The following is a 20,117-nucleotide window of genomic DNA, read 5'->3' on the forward strand; positions in this document are numbered from 1 at the left end:
GAATTTCAAGTGTTGTTCCATAAGAAAATGGGTAGTTAGGGCAACGAGTTGTCCACTGTCGGAAAGAATATCAAGAGCATATTCGCGCTGATTGAGAAATATGCCTTTGTGAGAGAGAGCAACTTCAAGTTTGAGAAAATATTTCAAAGAATCAAGATCTTTGGTTTTGAAATGGGTGGAGAGGAGTTTTTTGAAAATCTCGATTTGAGAGATATCGTTACCAACAACCAAGATATCATCAACATAAATAAGAACGAGAATAATGTTGGTGGAGGTGACAAGAGTAAATAAAGAATGATTGGTCTGAGACTGATGGAAACCTGCATCAAGAAGCACATATGTTAGTTTAAAAAACAAATTGCGGGAGGCTTGTTTGAGGCCATAGAGAGATTTTCGGAGCCGACAGACACGGGTCTTGATGGGAACCAAGGTGGGCATAGTCTTAAAGATCATTTGCAAATTCCAGATGGGCCAATTACAAGATCAAGGGCCAAGAAGATCAAGGAAGCAATGCACGGATTGGTGCAATCCACTTGGGATGAAGCTAGCAAGAGCCCAACACTCAAGATGGGCTTGAAAGAAGGAGAACCAGCTTTGATCCACTTGATTCGAGCTGTGGAAGACATGATTTAGAGATAGGGCCTATTGTTATTGGAGACTTCAAATTTGGTTAAATGATTTATTTTATTAGTTTAGAATAAGTGGGCTTGAAGATGCCTGACCCACACGTCTTATTTTCAATGAACTAGGGTTTTCAAGAAGGCCTTGTATTTTGGCCAAGGGCTTATTTGGAAAGTTACTTTTTAGGAATTAGGGTTTTAAGAGGTACTGTAGCGTTACTGTAGCCGTACTGTAGCCGCGGGTACTGTAGCACGACACTGTTCATCAGGGGCATTTTGGGTAAAAATGGGCTTTATTTTGGCTAGGGTTTTAATTAGGTTTAGTTTAAATACTCCTTGTAGCCTCATTTGAAGGTCAGACAATATTGAATTTTATTTGTGAGTTGAGTTTTCTCCTCTTGTTATTGATTGAACTCTTGAACTTATCAAAGGTAAATCACAACCTTTGTGGCGTTCCTCCTTTGTAATCTGGGTTCTTGAGACGGGTTCTTCAACGGGTCTAGATTTTAATATAATCTAGGTTCTTGAAACGGGTTCTCATCGGGTCTAGATTCTCCATCCTTGACTTGATTTTTGGCTTTCTTGGGGTGTTTTCAAATTGATTGTGGGTTCAAGGGAATTCATTCCCACGGGTTCATATCATTTGGTATTCAGAGCAAGGTTTCCAATCAGGTCTGATTCTATCTTTTAATTTCTTGCATCCTTAAATTTAATTCTAGGGCTACATTGTTCTAGAGTTGCCAAAAAAAAAAAATTGCAGAAACAAAACGTAGGCTGCCAAAATTCTAAGGGTTTTGGGTTTGGCTGAAATTTGCATCACCTAGGTTTTCAAAATTCTAGGGTTTAATGCATATCTGAGTTTGTCAATTGCGTGGAATGTCGTTCCATTGATTCTCTTCTATTTCGTTGTCAATTCTTGTGTGCTTCAATTCAATTGCTTGATTTTTACAATTGAGTATTTCTGTTTGTGATTGAATTAGAAAAAAAGAAAAGAAAAGAAAAGAAAAGAAAGGAAAGGAAAGGAAAAGAAAAGAAAAGAAAGGAAAAGAAAAGAAAGGAAAGGAAAGGAAAAGAAAAGAAAAGAAAATTCGGGAAGAAAAAAAAAAAAAAAAGAAGAAGAAGAAGAAGGAGAAGAAGATAAGGAGAGGTAGCATTTAAAGGTTGCTACATAGTTACAACAAAGACAAAGAAAAATATTTGTTGATTGAGTTTTATCCTCAAATGGGCTGAATACATATTAGTTGGTATCTTGTTCTGTAATTACTCTTTCCCTCATATAAATTCTTTGAGTCCCGTGTCGTTTTATTCCTTCCTTGTTTCTTGTTTCTTGGATCTATATTACTGGTTGGAATAATACAAGGTTGTATTGTCTTGATTTAGTTCAACTAGTTCTTAAAGAACTTGAGCGGGAAAACTATTGAGGTAAAAGGCAAGAGAGTGTGAGACTATTATCGGGGAAAAGCCAATTAGGAGTGAAACACGAGTGGAATGCCATTATTCGAGTGTAAACACGTAAGGGAGTGTGTGAGATTTTTCCACTAACATTCATTTGTGCAGCACTTTACAATGTCTCATCAGAGTGGCTCTTCACCAAAGGGGATGGTAGATAACTCATCATTTGTGTTGCAATCCATGCAACAACAGTTTGAGCTGTTGAACTTCGTGTTAGGTGAAGTGAGGAATAGGATGGATCATCAAGAAGTGGTAATTAGAAATTTATAAGGCAGGAGAGATAGGAGGAGGAGTGAACCTTGTATTGAACATAACTGTAAGAATGAAGAGTATGGTGAGTCTCTTGTTGCCAGGCATGCTCTCAATATACAAATTAAGATGGATGATACAGAGAAGCAGAGCGAGAACATTTTTCATACTAGATGCCACATCAACAACAAGGTATGTAGTATGATCATTGATTTGCGGAGTTGTATTAATTTGGTTAGCACTACTTTAGTTGAGAAATTAAATTTACCTACCTTAAAACACCCTAGACCATACATGTTACAGTGGTCGAGTGATTGTGGGGAGGTTAGGGTCAATAAGCAAGTGCTAGTTACTTTTTCAATTGGAAAATACCAGGATATGGTCCTTTGTGATGTAGTGCCTATGCATGCTGGTCATATTTTGTTGGGGAAGCCATGGGAGTATGATAGGAAGGTGATCCATGATGGATTAAGGAACATGTACAGTTTTGAAAAGGATGGAAAAACAATCAAACTTGCTCCTTTAACTCCAACACAAGTCCATGGGGACCATTTGAAACTGAAAAGTGAGGTTGCTCAAAAAAGAAAGAGTGAAAATGAGTGTGATCAAAAAAGAAAAAGTGAAAATGAGATTGAGCTAAAAAGCAAGAGTGAAAGTGAGATTGAGAAAAAAAGAAATTGTGAGGCCGAAAACGAGAGAGAGAGTAAAATGAGAGAGATAAAAGATGAGGGCGAGGCTGAAACCTCAAGAGAAAGAGAGAATGAGTTGAAAAATAGTTGTCAGGTCGAGAGTTCAAAACAAGATGAAAGAAAAGAGAGTGACAGAAAAAAAGAGAGTGAAAAGCAAAAAGAGAGTGAAAAAGAAAAGAATTGTGGAAAGAAAAGAGAGAGTGAAGAAAGTGAGAGAAAAACAAAAAGAAAAGTGAGTTTTTATGCTAAGGCGAGTCTTAATACTAACGAACTTGACGTATCTTTGCCTAGTGTTATTCTCTTTTTGTTGCAGGGATATGAGGTCATGTTTCCTAGAGGTGTGTTTAGTGGATTGCCACCTATTAGGGAGATAAAGTACTACATTGATTTTGTGCCAGGTGCGACAATTCATAACCGACCTTTCTTTGAAAAACATGAGTCTTTTTCACACTTGAAGGGACAAGGTAAGTCGTTGACTATAATGCATGCTAAGCGGGAGGACTGTGTTGAGACTTTTCCTCATGTATTCAAATACACACAAGGTATGAAAAATTTTGTGGTTGATGCTTTAGCAAGAAGGTACGTCCTTATCTTCATTTTAGATGTAAAATTGTTGAGACTTGAATATAATAAGGAATTGCATGCTAATGATGATGACTCTGCTAGTGTGTATGGAAAATGTGAAAAAGCATCGTTTGGTAAGTTCTATAAATTAGATTGGTACTTGTTTAGAGAGAATAGATTTTGTGTGCCAACTAGTTTTATGCTTAAGTTGCTTGTGTGTGATAGACATGGTGGTTTGTTGGGTAACTTTGGTGTAAGGAAGACTTTCAATATGTTGCATGAACGTTTGTGGGAGTATCATTTGCCATTCACTGACGTATTGCATGAATGTTTGTGGAAGTATCATTTGTCATTCATTAACGTGTTGCATGAACATTTGTGGAAGTATTACTTGCCATTCATTGAGTTTGCATATAATTGGAGTGGTGTAAGAAAAACTTTAGATGTGTTTCATGAACGTGTGTGGGAGTATCATTTGTTATTCATTGAATTGCTACATGGACATTTGCGGGAGTATCATTTGCCCTTATTAGAGTGTGCATATAAAACCTTGCATACTACTATTTCTTATTCTCCATTTGAGGTTGTTTATGGTTTTAATCCACTTACTCATTTACCTTTGATGGATTTGCTTGTTGATGATAGGAGTAGCTTGGATGAACATTTTCAATTTCTTGAGAAAATTAATGAAAATACACGTGAAGTAGATCTTTCAAGTAAGTATCAAGTTTTTGCTATTTTCAATGTTACTAATATTTTTCCTTTTGATCCAGGTGGAGATTCGAGGTCGAATCCTTTTGAGGAGAGGGGGAATGATGGGAACCAAGGTGGGTCTAGTCTTAAAGATCATTTGTAAATTTCAGATGGGCCAATTACAAGATCAAGGGCCAAGAAGATCAAGGAAGCAATGCACGGATTGGTGCAATCCACTTGGGATGAAGCTAGCAAGAGCCCAACACTCAAGATGGGCTTGAAAGAAGGAGAACCAGCTTTGATCCACTTGATTCGAGCTGTGGAAGACATGATTTAGATATAGGGCCTATTGTTATTGGAGACTTCAAATTTGGTTAAATGATTTATTTTATTAGTTTAGAATAAGTAGGCTTGAAGATGCCTGACCCACACGTCTTATTTTCAATGAACTAGGGTTTTCAAGAAGGCCTTGTATTTTGGCCAAGGGCTTATTTGGAAAGTTACTTTTTAGGAATTAGGGTTTTAAGAGGTACTGTAGCGTTACTGTAGCCGTACTGTAGCCACGGGTATTGTAGCACGACACTGTTCATCAGGGGCATTTTGGGTAAAAATGGGCTTTATTTTGGCTAGGGTTTTAATTATGTTTAGTTTAAATACTCCTTGTAGCCTCATTTGAAGGTCAGACAATATTGAATTTTATTTGTGAGTTGAGTTTTCTCCTCTTGTTCTTGATTGAACTCTTGAACTTATCAAAGGTAAATCACAACCTTTGTGGCGTTCCTCCTTTGTAATCTGGGTTCTTGAAACGGGTTCTTCAACGGGTCTAGATTTTAATATAATCTAGGTTCTTAAAACGGGTTCTCATCGGGTCTAGATTCTCCATCCTTGACTTGATTTTTGGCTTTCTTGGGGTGTTTTCAAATTGATTGTGGGTTCAAGGGAATTCATTCCCACGGGTTCATATCAGGTCTCCCCCTTTATACAATATCTGAGAGGTAGTGTCATGTAGACTTCTTCATCAAAGTCGCCATGTAAGAAAACATTGTTGACGTTGAGTTGATGAATGACCTAATGTTTGGCAGCAACGACTGCCAATATGCAACGAACAATGATCATTTTGGCAACCAGTGCAAATGTCTCATGATAGTCAAGGCTTTCAACCTGAGTGTAACTCTTGGCAACCAGCTAAGTTTTATACCTTTCAATGGAGTCATCAACCTTGAGCTTAGTTTTAAAAACTCATTTGCAACCAATAGATTTTTTACTAGGGAAAAGTGTCTCAAGAGTCCAATTGAGATTATCCTCCAAAGCACAAATGTTCATTTATATAACTCCACGAATGTTCTTAACAAACACAAGGAGGAGAGAGTTGGTGTTAATATACAGAAGAAAAGAAACAGCCTTTGAATTTCATCAAGAGAGCATATTTAATTGTTTTTCTTAACAAACACAGTAAAGCAATAAAAAATTAAAAACGAAAAGTGTTAGGATTATAAAAAAATTTTATAAAAATAAATCCACAAACTAACATAATTTTATATGATATGTTAATCTATTTTACAATAAAAATAAATTTATGATCTAACGTTCGGCATCAAATTTGAAACAAAACTACAATAGAGGTTGCTGCATCGCATATTAAGACGAGGATAACATCGAAGGATAGGAGGCTCCAAAGGCCTGACTAGCTTGGACCTCTCACCTTTTAAGGCTCGTTTAGATAATGAAAGTGTTTTATCTCATCTCATCTCATTATTATAACTTTCTCAAATTCCTACACAAAATAAAATAAATAATTCAACTTTTTCAAATTTTAAAATAATAATAATATTCTAACAATATTTTATTTAATTTTTAATTTTTATTTAAAATCATCTCATCTCACTGTCAAACCCCCCACCCTAATGTTCAAAAAAAGTACTCAATTATCTAATTAAAGAAAATGAAAGGGGTGCCACGTTACTCTTAAACTAACACATTTTGACAATTATAAGACTTTTGAACAAATTATGCATCGTACGTACGAGTTTCATTGCTAGCTTTCACAATCAAATCTGGATACAGAAAATGCCAAAATGGATAAGATTTAGATGGTCCACAAAATGGATAATAATTATCCTCTGCAGATACATAAATCCTTTTAACATGTTGAAACATAAATTGAAAAAAAAAAAGAAAAAGAAATTACGTAAATTAAATTAATTTACCTGCAGAAACCTTTGACACAAGGAAATTAAGTTCCTGCATGCATCTACATTAAGTTTGAGCCAAATCCTTCGTGGGAATATCCGAATCAATAATTTTATACATTTTACTAATGTGATTAGTTATATCACTTCTTTTAAAATAAAATAACTGTTTTGATCAATCACATCAGTTGAATGTATAAAAAATATATAAAAATAACTGTATATAACATAACTATATCCGAACAATAGCTGTTGGCTTGAGTTGCTCTGCCAGAAAACAATCTCCGCACCAGTACTTCGGAGCTGTATTTCAGAGATTAGGCACCAAACTCTTAAAAGCTTTAGTTCTTGGCTTTCCAAAAAGGCATAATTGTAATGAAACCAAGCTTTAGTTGAAGAATGACTCAGGCATGAATGATGAGGAACTTTCTTTAATTTGAATGCAAAAATTGAAGTTTATGGTTCAACTATTCAAGGGCATAACAATAACGTTTGCTATATAATGTATTTTGGCATAAATTCTGCAGAGAAAAAGTTCGATCTGTGGTTGAACTGCTTCCTTATTAATCCGTTGCAAAGGATGTTCTGCCCATCCTCCCTCTTGATTTTTGAGTTTGCTGAGAACTCTATTGTGTAAGTTCTTTTGGAATTGAGAGGGGGTTTCTGCCATTACTGCATCCGAGTTCTTTGTAACAACATCTATATATATATATATATATATATACCTAAAGAATTTAAAGACATTTATACCACACACGCCATTCATATAACATAATCTTATTTGAAATAATTCTATTCGTATCGACCAAAAGTCGATTCGGTCGGAGGCTGCCATCGTTGCTCTATTTAACCTCTCATTCATATCTGTGTTTTGCAATTCCGGGCGAAAAACAAGTTCTTCTCTTGCTCTTTTATCTCTTTACTCATTTGAATAGTAAGATGAGATGAGATGAGATGGTTTTAAATGAGTTGAATAAAATATTATTAGAATGTTATTTTTTTAATATTATTATTATTTTGAGATTTGAAAAAATTGAATTGTTTATTATATTTTGTGTGAAATTTTGAAAAAAATTATAATGATAAGATAAAATGAGATGGGATAAGATGATTTTTAAATCCAAACGAACGAAATTCTTTTTTTGATTGTGACTATAATACTCTTAGAATTGTGAATCTTAATGGACTTGGATTGCGGGTTTAGTTATATATTCTCTATTTGGGTATCCTATACTTGTTTTTTACTTGTACATAAAAAGCCCATGTCCATAAGCTTTTGATGTCATACCAAATTAGTCTGAATCATATAGAAAGAGAGGCTAAAAATCATTGTCTTCTCCCCTGTTGAACATAAGCGATCTTGAGGAGTCATGTCTAAATTCTTGTGTATTTTATTATTATTATTATTTTAAACTATGTTACAATCAATACTCTTGAACAAAACGATAGATTAAACATCAATTCACTCCAAATCTTCTTTATCATAACAAGAAGAGTAATATTATATACAGTCTTATGGTATACAAACTCAAACATTATTTTTAAAGAATAATGTTATTTGAATGTTTTATACCACACATCATCCACATGACATAATTTGATTTGTAAGACTCAAATTTCAAAACTTACATTCCAAATTAAATTATGTCACGTAAATAGTGAGACCCATTATTAAAAAATAAAACTTTTCATGTGAGTCTCAAATTATCTACTTTTTTAAAATGAGCGTATAGAGCTTACACATCGTAAGACTATACAAATTATTTTCTTACCCAAAATTTCATACTTCAAATATCTCTCTTCCACACACATTCGCCAAATTCTCCACCACTCCTTAGCAATAGGTAATAACAAAGTTAAAAGGTCAACTAACACCATTATATGCATAGAATAACTCATTGTTCTACATGCCTAAATTCCCTTATCAATAAATTTAATAATAAGACATAATTGTGGTTGTTATCCTCCCATCCTCCTCGATCGTTTGGGTCGACCACCACCACCCACCTACCACTTCCAAACGATAGGCTTGCCATTCATATTGTGACAAAACAAGGATTAAAAAAACAGAGAGAAATACATTTGATTAAACAAGTCCCATGTTGGCGCAAGAAAAACGACAAGAAAGTGCTCTGTCTTTTTAGCAAACTTCGCGAGTGGAGGCTCCTCTCCATTATTAAAGTAGTTCTTCAAATCAAAGCCTTGCTCAAATTTTATACCTAGTCCTACCAATACTCGCATCCTTTTATTAAATGATTTGGAGAATAAATATATAGTTTTTTTTTAATAATTGAGCATAAAACAAAGCATTCCATGTACGCCACAATTGGTGAGATATAAAGGATATAAACTAAGAAAAATATTTCAACTATAAATATATTATACAAAAATAAATTTACAAATTAATATAGCTTGATGTGATACGTCAGATTATAAAGTTATTTTTATTATAAAGTAAATCTAACGAATCCCATAAACTCATATTAGTTTGTAAGTTTACTTTTATGTAATCTTTTTGTACTTGTAGCAGTTCTCATAAACTAATAGTAACAAATAATTGTTTTTCAATAAAATAAAATATAATTAATATTGGATACAAATCTAAAACATTCTCGTACAATACTCAAGCTTTGTTTGGGAACACAACTGTTCATAGACCTTCTCAAACTACTTTATTACTATTCACAAACAGTCCACTACTATTTAATAACTATTTATAAACTATCTAATTACTATTCACCAACTATATGAGATACTCTAAACGGAGCGCCTGAGTTTGGATCTCAAACTCATCTCATATCATCATTATAACTTTTTCAAATTCTCACACAAAATATAATAAACAATTTAACATTTTCAAATCCTAAAATAACAATAATATTTTAAAAATAATATTCTAACAATATTTTATTCAACTTTTAACTCTCAACTTAACTCAATTCAACATTCAAATGCAGTCTAGTGTAAGTTATTGAAAAACAAGTTAGAATTCCTCATATTTCTGAATGAAATATGCTCAACAAACCAAAAGGATTTCTCTCCTATGCCCTATGCACACCATGCAAAGGCAGAGAAGAGAATGAGCTCTGCTTTCTCTTTTCTACATTTTCCACTCTATAAACAAGTAACAACTAGAAAATAATGAATTCCAACATGCAAGGTGTATACAAAATCTAACTCAAAGTGAAATAGAATATAGAGTAAGGGTGAAAACTATAATAATAAAGTGATAATAAGCAGCTTAAACAAGCCCTGAATTACCATCAATATTTCAAGGACTTGGCTTATGCACAAGTCCATTCCAAAGAGTCTTACTTAAAAGCACAAGACTAAACGACCCTACTTGCACATAATTTATACCTTGCTCAAGAAAGCTATTTACTTCCCTTTTATGATCTCTATAAATCTCTCAAAGAACTTGAACAACAACTTAAACATCACTCAACCATTCACTAAATGCAATTTCACCCTGAAATTTGATTCAACAATTCAACCACCTTAGCCATAGTTGGCCTATCTCTTGATATCTCACTTATGCACGAACTAGCAATTTCAAAATATTTCTTCACATTGGCCTCTAATAGTTCCTCCCTCATAATATTGGCATCCAACATTTCCATTTGCCTATTTTGGGCCACCATTTTTTTTGCCCATTCCACTAGCACCACCTCTTTTCCATCCACGACCGCCGGTAAATTGGGCCGCATACCTGTCGCAATTTCAAGCAATAATACTCCAAAACTATACACGTCGGCCTTCACCGTCGCCATTGTGAGTCCCTCCCTGTACTCCGGCGGCATGTATCCCATCGTGCCCGCAACTTGCGTCGACACGTGGGAATGCGACTCGCCGACCCTTCTTGCAAGCCCAAAGTCTGCAATATGAGCCTCAAATTTCGAATCCAACAACACATTGCTAGCTTTTATATCCCGATGAATGATGGGCTCCTCCAAACCATGTAAATAGGCGAGCCCATTAGCCACACCCTGGGCAATCTTAACCCTCGTCTCCCAAGATAACGGTAACCGTACACCGGAGTTTGGCCAGGCCGCTGCCGAGGTATCGTTTTCTGATGAAGCGTCCTGCAACCATTGGTCGAGACTGCCTTTTTCCATATACTCGTAAACCAGGAGTCTCTCGGACCCCGAGACGCAGTACCCGAGAATCTTGACGATATTTTCGTGACGGAGCTTTTCCAGGGTCTCCATCTCGGCCTGAAACTCCCGAAACCCTTGAAAAGCGTCCGGGTCGAGCTTCTTGACGGCGACGGTGGCGCCACTAAGCTGCGCCTTATAGACGAGGCCAAAGCTTCCATCTCCAACGATCAGGTCGGCGGAGAAGTTCTTGGTGGCGATGACGAGCTCGATCATGGAGATTCGGAGGTTGGGGTCGAAGGACGCGCTCTCGTCGACAGTGATGGAGGAAAGCTCGGTGTTGCCTCTGGAGAGGGCTCGGGCTCGGGCTCGATCGTTAGCTCGGCTTCGATGAGTAGGCTTCTCGTGTCGTTTACAGATGATAATCATGAAAGCCACGAGTATGGTCACGATGAGGAAACTCGCAGCGGCTGCGATAAGAGCTTGGAGACCGCTTTCCATGGCGAAACAAGGGGAATTCAAGGAGGAGAAAGGTGAAAGCGATGGGAGGGCGGAGGGGGAGGGGTGTTCGAGATATGGATGTGTAAAAAGGCCGGGGTGATTATGGGGATGGAGTTTGTCTGGGAAGGGTACTTGAATTTGGGTATAGGAAAAAGAGAGCCGCCATATGCGGTGGGGTGAGAGGTTTCCAGGAAGATAGATTGGTCAGTCGTCGGTGGTTTCTAAAGTCTCTAACTTTCTACTCTGAACGAGTCAACGTTCATAGAGAAATACTACGGGGAAGAATCGTGTAGGGGGAAAGAATCATAGAGCTCAGATGACTCAGATTCATCAATAACCGTCAATTAACTATTAAATACTACAGCCTTAATTTTCTTCCAAATTACTAACCCATATCTCATATGGTAAGCATTTATATAAAAAAAATATATATATTAGGTCTGAAAATAGATTTAAAAAAATAAAAATTCTACTCATCAATCTTTTAATACACAAAATAAAAAATAAAAAATAAAAACTCACATGAACAAATGTATAGTATAAGACTACTAAATAAAAGAATTCTAAACAACTTAATTTATCTACAAATATATCTTAATACGATAGGTTAGATTTACTAAAAATATTTTATAATATAATATAACATATTAAGCCACGTCATTTTATAAGAATTTTTTAATATTATTTCATAGATAAAAAATTTCTTTATCTTTTATATTTTAAAAAGTGATGAATATTGAGTATCAATAATATAAATTTTTTAAGAAAATATATATTAGAATTTCTTGAAACTTTGAAATATAATTTTTTTGAACAATTAATTTCTTAAAAAAAAATTAACTTATTTAGAATAATATACAGTGATAAACACAGTTTTCAATAAACATTTTTAGATTTATTTACAGCCCATCAAGGACACACACATGTCATTTAACGACAAAGGGAGGAGGGCAATGATTCATTTAAGAAAAGTTATATTCGTATACAATATGTATTTAGTAGAGTATTTTTATATAATATAATATAATGTAAAAGATAGATTATTATTTAAATGAAAATGATGTGTTCTATTTAAAAATAGAAGAACTCTATTTCAATAATTGACGGTTGCGATGGGTCTTACATTAGCGAAGACAATTGATATACGTGTATTGAATTCTAGACAGAAACGCGAGGAAAATACGTAAAAGGCCATTGAAATTTGAGTTGAGAAAAATTAAGAAGCAAAATTCCGTGGAAGGGACCCCACACGGTATTTGGCTACCTACTCCTCATTGTCTCAAACGACTATTGCAGCATGAAATATTTTACTCAACCCCCGGTTTATTGGTCGCACGCCACACACCATCACGAACCCGGAGCCCACGTGACGATTCTTCTCTCTCACCCATCACGTTTCCCTCTTCTCCCTCAGACTCCTCTTCTCCCTCACACTCGAAATGAACAACCTCTCCCTCACCCCTAGCTCATTGCAGCACCCCAGCTTGTTGCAGCACTCCACCCCCAACACCAGCGGCTTTTAAAAAAAAAAAAAAATGAAACATGCGATGAAGAAGCTGGACGACCTGATCCATCGGATCATCGAGTAGAAGTGGACTCCGGATTGGCTGCCATTTGTTCTGGGTTCCTCTTTTGGGTCCCCCGCAGCCTGGGACCTCTAAGGTGCTCGATTTGGTCGGAAAGCTTGCCGACCAGCTCCCTCACCTCCTCACGTGGCTGGCCCTGCTCTTCTTTCTTCCTCGACGTTATTATTATCAATTAATATTAGTTCCTCATATATGCCCCCTTTCTGTTTAGCTGCCAAGAAGATTCAGGTTAAAAAGAAAATGATAATTGAGGTTTTAGGTGCTAATTTTATTTAATCGAGAGAATTTTGGTGTCATCTTTGCTTTATGTTGATTCAGAGCACTACCTTTTTCAATCATGATAATTAGGTTACCTCTAGTTGTTGCCAAGAATTTTTTTCTTTTTTTTTTATCAGTAGTTGTTGCCAAGAAATTTTAGGTAAACATAGGGAGAATTTAGTATTATGTCAAGCTGGCTTTGTTTGGCTGTCAAGAAAAATGAAAACAAAGAAATGAAAAATTTTCCAGGTAGTGGATGAACTATTCTCTTTCTGTGAGGTTTTTTATAATTAAAAATTATAAAAATCGAAGCCGGACAAATGCATTCAGGTTGGACAGTGGGAATAAAAATTAAAAATTAAATAAAATATTATTATTATTTTAAAAATTAAAAATATTAAATTATTTATTATATTTTATATAAAAATTTAAAAAATCTATAATAATAAAATAAAATGCTTTTACTATTCAAACGATTGATAAAGGTGAACTATAAGCTTAATTTCACTTCTCTCCACCGTTAGTCAAAATATATATTTGAAATCATGTTCCATTTATATATTTATCATTGAAAAATTCTTCTCATCATTTTTATATCATATACCATACATAAATTTTTTATTTTTGTTTCTTATGAAATGTGCGATCTATGAATGATGAGGAAATTTTTTTATGAAAAATACAACCATAAAAAATATATATATATAAAATAAAAATAAGTATGGTATGTGAGCATGATAAGTAACAAAACTTATCCATCATTACAGACACAATATAAAATATCCATATGGATTAGCTTCCTTATAACCTAGGCAGGTATCCAACATCATCGTGTTATAAAAATTCAAATATTCAGTTATTTGGATTGTAACTAAATATTCGAATTTGTCAAAAAATCATTTTAAAGAAGAAGATTACGAATATAAAACGACAAGATAAATCTTTTTTAAAATATAAAACTTGATTACGGGTAACCGGTATTGACACGTACCCATATTATATAACCGTACCCACATTTGAATAGAGGCGGGTACGAAGTTCGGATACATGTTCAGGTAAAACTAGGTTGGATACCCACCAGGATGAATCCAGCTTTTCTGATTCAGAACCAAACAATGTAAAAAATTCAACTCAAATGCCCAACCCTAATTAGATATATATATATATTTATAAATAATATATATTTATATATATATATATGAAGTGATTTTAAATCCAACAATTTCACATGATACAAATAAAATTATAAAAGACTTTTCACTTTGTGTCAAAATGCAAAATTTGAATGGTTGACATAGTACACCCTTCAAATTTCAAAAAAGTGATCATTTACATTCTCGTTCAAGTCTATGAATAAAATAGACAAATAGGTAATCTTGATAATCAAATCTTAATGATACATGTGTATAACAATGATTTTAAATATGATAATTTTATATGGAGAAATGATAATTACAGTCGTGAGTGTGCAAACACCGTACAATCACTTTAAAAAAATGAAAAAATACGAAACCTATATGAAAAAAAGTTTAAATTTTTAATAGTAGACCCCACTCTTTTTTAAAATGAATGCACGATACTTGCACATTTTACGACTATATCTAATATTACTCTTTTATATGAGACAAATAAAATGTAAAATATGATAATTTCATTGCATGACATAAACTCTACACCCTTACATTTCCTAAAATCTACATTTTATATTTCAAACTACTGAAATTTAACTTATTACACCCTCAAACCACTAAAAGCCAACCCAACATGTTACACCCTCAAGTTACTAGCTAAAAACTGACATTTTGTACTCTTCATTAAAATTTAGGTTAGATTTGGATAGTGAGTTGAGATAAAAGTTAAAAAATTGAATAAAATATTATTAGAATATTATTTTTTAATATTATTATTATTTTAATATTTAAAAAAATTGAATTATTTACTGTATTTTATGTGAGAATTTATAAAAGTTATAATAATGAGATAAGATGAGATTGGTTGAAAGTATTTCTCATTCCAAACCGAGCCTTGATTGTCAAGATTATATCAAGTCATCTATTTTTCATCTATCTCAATAATAAAAAAATGAATAAACACGCAAAAACAATAGAACCTTAAGCAAGCAAAGTGCACAAAAACAAACTATTATAGTGATCAATTGACGTTGCATGCTTTTTCTCGTAAGAGTTTTGTTACAAAAAAGTCTATATGTTAGCACACTTCTTAAAGTGAGACCTATTATAATCTTAAAAAACATCAATCATTTTTAGCATTATTGATGTTTCCTTCCGCATCAGCGATGTGCTGGATGTGTTAAGAAGAAGACTTTTAAATAAATTCTCCCTTATCGTAATAACCCAACGTTGACCAAAACCTTGGGCTATTAAAAAACAAATATTATAAATTTCACACTGCCTAATATATGTAATTAATTTGTAAAAAATACTTGATCCCATTGTCGTTTGTCTCACTCCGAAGGTTATGCATGCTCGTGGTGTTGGACGAGTGCAGGCAACTTATTTTCACGAGAAAAAATTTAATTATAAATGATTATGTGCATTAATATATGCACCCATTCAATATAATTAATTAAAAAATAGATTTTATTGAAAACAGTGCTAATTTAAATTTAGAATATAAAGACAATAATATTAATACGTAGATTGATATACAAACTTGATTGTACATAACAAAACTCATTTCACAATTAAGGAATAAAGATGTACCCTATTTACACTGTCTTGGCTTTCACTCTCATTCATGTTCTTCAACGGCAGGTCGTGTTTCATTGTATAAGGAATAAAGCATCATTATTTATGTCCTGCATAGAACCTTATCCATTGTTAGATAACTACAAGAATTATGCTCATCATATTTGCTGGTTCTAAAGTTTTACCATCTTTGTGCCTTACTTCCCTCAAATGATCTGAGATTTTTATTTTATTTTATTTTTTTGTTGGAATAAGTAATAAATTTTGAGAAGCGCTACCATTCTAAAGAGATTTCGATTTCATATAATATAGTAGATTTATTTTTTATTATAAGTAATTTTATAATATGAAGTATCATATTAAATCACTAGCCCAACCCATTTAGATAACATGTTGTGTAATGTCACTCATTTTGATCCATTTAATAATTAATTAGAAATATGTTAACACAACATGAATTATTTAAATCCTTTTGTTTTATATAAATGAGTTGAACTAAAATGTATAACTTATTTGACCTAATTAACATAATTTCAAATAAAAATATAAATATAAATTTATTAATAACCACAATATCTTAAAATATATATATATCAATATTTTTTAAATTTTAACATATAATAAAACTAATATTAAAAATCATACAATACCAAATATGAGTATAGGTCTAAAATTACAATCTCAAAAATAAAAATATAAGCATACTAAGAAATATCAATATTACAACTCAACAATAATAAAATTTTAATTTTAAAATAAATTATGAAGCGGTCAAAATAGATTGATTTCGCGTTAAACATAATTTTAAAATAAGAATTATGCTCATCATATTTGCTGATTCTAAACTTTTACCATCTTTGTGCCTTACTTCCCTCAAAAGGTCTGAAATTTTTATGTTATTTTATTCTTCTGTTGGGATAAGTAATAAATTTTGGGAAGCGTTTTAAAGAGATTTTAATTTTATATGATATAGTAGATTTATCCTTTATTACAAATAATTTTATAATATAAAATATCATATTAAGTCATGTCGATTTATAATTTTACTTTTTTACAATTCTTTTAGGATTAAAGCATTTCTTATAAATTTTAAGTGTAAAAAGGTGCAGTCCTAGCGCATAGGAAATATTTTAAAACAAATAAATAACTCTTAAAAATCAACCATGGCCATGAGTAGATGCTAATTTCCCTTCCGCCTCACTCTCAACCAAAAATTGATCTTTTCGACCAATTCTCTGGCTACGTGTTGACTTTTAAAAATTCCATCAAATTTTTGCAAAAGTCATGTTATATTGTTTCGAAATTGTCTTGTTAATGAAACTGTCTTGTTAATACCCAAAAATAATACAATGGGCTAGAAATGGGAGAAAGAATCATTTATGGCCCGCGGCGATGATTCAAGCTTCAATTAGTAAGATTTCGAGCTATTGGCGATAGTCTAGAGTTGTTGTACGGTGCTCGTACCTACATCCATAAAAATAAATAGAAAATAAATATTGAAAAAATAAATAGAAATGAAGACACATAAATTTACGTGATTCGACATTAAACCTACGTCCACGTGTCGTTTGGAGGGTAATCCACTAAAATATGAGTATTTTACAGTCTTCATGATCTCTTACTTCTTACTATACAATAGAGATTGGAAACCTATTTTCTGAAGAAGATAATATCATTTTTTTCCTGGATCTCTCATCGTGAGGTTTAAAAAGCTGAAAAAATCATCTCAAATAAGCCTCATTCACATCCGGTCTAATATCTTTTTATCCTGGCTTTGAGAATGGTAAGGAATGAATCAATGATAGCTTTATCCCTTTGCATGTCTGACTTACTTTCTCTCATTTTTTATTTTACTCTTTTTCCCGTCACCTTCTTCTTTTCCCTCTAACACTTGTTTTTTCTTGTCCCCTCCTTCTGTCTCATTCTCTCTTCCCATTTATCTCTCAAAGGTATGGGTGACAAATTGTATTTTTGGGTCGTATTCGTGTCAAGTCATGAATATATGACTATATAGGTCAATACAAACCCAATCTGTTAAGTTAAAAGTGTTAAATTTTCAAACATTAACCTAACTCATTTAGATAACAGGTTGTGTAATGTCACTCGTATTTATTCGTTTAATAATTAGTTAGAAATATGTTAACAAGACACAACTTATTTAAACTCGTTTGTTTTATATAAATGAATTGAACTAAAACGTATAACTTATTTGATCTAATTAACATAATTTCAAATAAAAGCTAAAATATACATTTATAAATAACCACGATATCTTAAAATATATATATGTATCAATATTTTTTTAATTTTAACATATAATAAAAGCAATATTAAAAATTATACAATACCAAATATGAGTATAGGTCTAAAATTACAATCCCAAAAATAAAAACATAAGCATACTAAGAAATATCAATATTACAACTTAATAATAATAAAATTTTAATTTTGAAATAAATTTTAAAGTGATCAAAATGGATTGATTTCGTGTTAAATAAGTTGACCTTTTATTGACCCGTTTATAAATCGTGTCTTAACGGGTCAACCTATTTTGACTCAAATCTGTTAACATCAAATTCAAACTCATTAATTTTGAATCGTATTCATGTTAAGTTCATAAATCGTGTCAGATATTATCATCCCTATTCAAAGGTGAGCTTTTGCTGGGATTGGTTTATTGGGAGAATTTACCCTCCTAACATGTCTATCAATTATTAAATCATTACTTATTTTTTTAAAATAATAAATTTTAAATATATGTTAACGTTACCTCAATGATCAGTCTATTTTGTATTTTTTTTAAAAGAAAAAAAAGAAAAAAACTGAAGGGCTTGGTATAACCTTGGAGTTGGGTCATTGGGCCCATCGCCCCCCCGCGCCCGTAAAGCCTCTCTCATCTGCCATCAACTCTCGCTTTTGCTGTCCCCTTACACATGCTCTCTCTCCCACTCTCTCTTTGTCAATTTCTTTCCAATCTCCTTTTGCTGAGAAAATATAAGAAAAATAGAAAAGAAAAGAAAACACCCACCAAATAGAAAGAAAAATACATTTGTGTTAAGATCAAAGCAAAATGCAAACAAATTATTGCACAAATTCGAATATTTTCAAGAAAAATACTCTTTTTTTATTAATAGAGAGAGAGCTATAACTGATCTAAGAAATGAAAAATGATAAAATCGAGAGGTATCTCAAAATATCAAACCATTTGAGCTTTATATTAAGATTCTTGTTACTCCTATCTTTTCATTTTTATTTAAATAAATGTTTAAAAATTAAATTTACGAGCTAATATATCTTAATACGAAGATTATAAATCTTTTATTATTATTATAAAATAAATACAACGTTACACATCAAGTTATGTCAACTTGTAATTTCACTTTTGTAGAATATCCGTGTAGAGTTTGCACTTATTTATTATTCTTTTATCCAACAGAAATTATATAATAAAAAGAAAAAGATGATGAAGATGAAAACAAAGGTTTTATCTCCCAATGTTGGGCTCTATGGTAGACCAAAAATAGTTATATTCCCTATATTGCCCAACAGAATCCCAGTTGTTGTACTTCTACCATCCAATCCAATCTTGCCACGTGGCAGAAGACTACCAATATTGCTGACATGGCAGGTTATTTAGAAAAATTAAAAGAAGGATTTTATTTTTCAGGTCTTTTAAACAACCCATTCAATACAATACTGATGTCAAACCTTCTATTTTAGTTTGTAGGTAAAAATCTTTCACAATAATTTCTACATAAATATAAAAATAATTATAGATCTTGTGATAAAGAAATAGTTTATATACTATTTTGTATTTAGAAAAATGTTAGATACAGACCTAGTTTGTTTTTGCAAACCATTTTATCTTATTTAATCATTACAATTTTTGCAAACTTTCAAATAAAATACAACAAAAAATATTAAAAACAAAAATTCTAAAACAAAAATTATATTAAAAAATTATTTCAACAATATTTTATTTTAACTTTCAACTTATCTTATCTCATCTGTATAACTAAACGTAGTCATAGTTTTAAAGTATATAAGTTCCGCATATTTTTTATGTGAGTAAAAAATTGTTCGAAATTAAATATCATTTTTCTTATATATAAGATAAGGAAGAATGCTATGCACCAGTCACTATTCATTCACATTCTTTACATCTATAATTTTTTTATGATGTGTGGGAATGTTTTTTATTGAAAATGATTTACACAATATTTTTTACAACAATTTATACAGTTATGTTTTAAATGAGATGTATTTTTGTAAAATATATTTTAAAAGTAATATTATTTTATAAAAATACTCTTATTTTATAATATTATTGTGTAATATATTGTACAATGTGTTATGTATATATTATTACTTATTTTTTATAAGATATGAGAGTATTTTTTGATAAGATGTGAGGTGTGATGGTGAATAGTCATTTTCATAAAATAAGTCTAGGTAAAAATGAGGGGTAAATTAGACATTGCATTTCACCATAAATGGTGACGTGAAGAAAAGTT

At 32.3% G+C, this 20,117-nt stretch overlaps 1 protein-coding gene across 1 annotated transcript; it reads right to left on the bottom strand.

Annotated features, from left to right (window-relative positions):
* Nucleotides 1-9,652: 9,652 nt before the first annotated feature.
* On the bottom strand, nt 9,653-11,390 carry LOC121244684 (phytosulfokine receptor 2). The gene has a single exon (XM_041142856.1). The coding sequence runs from the start codon at nt 11,049-11,051 to the stop codon at nt 9,921-9,923; it is 1,131 nt and encodes a 376-aa protein (XP_040998790.1). The 5' UTR covers nt 11,052-11,390; the 3' UTR covers nt 9,653-9,920.
* Nucleotides 11,391-20,117: the final 8,727 nt, after the last annotated feature.

The sequence above is a fragment of the Juglans microcarpa x Juglans regia genome, chromosome 8S, assembly GCF_004785595.1.
Source record: "Juglans microcarpa x Juglans regia isolate MS1-56 chromosome 8S, Jm3101_v1.0, whole genome shotgun sequence".
NCBI lineage: Eukaryota > Viridiplantae > Streptophyta > Magnoliopsida > Fagales > Juglandaceae > Juglans > Juglans microcarpa x Juglans regia.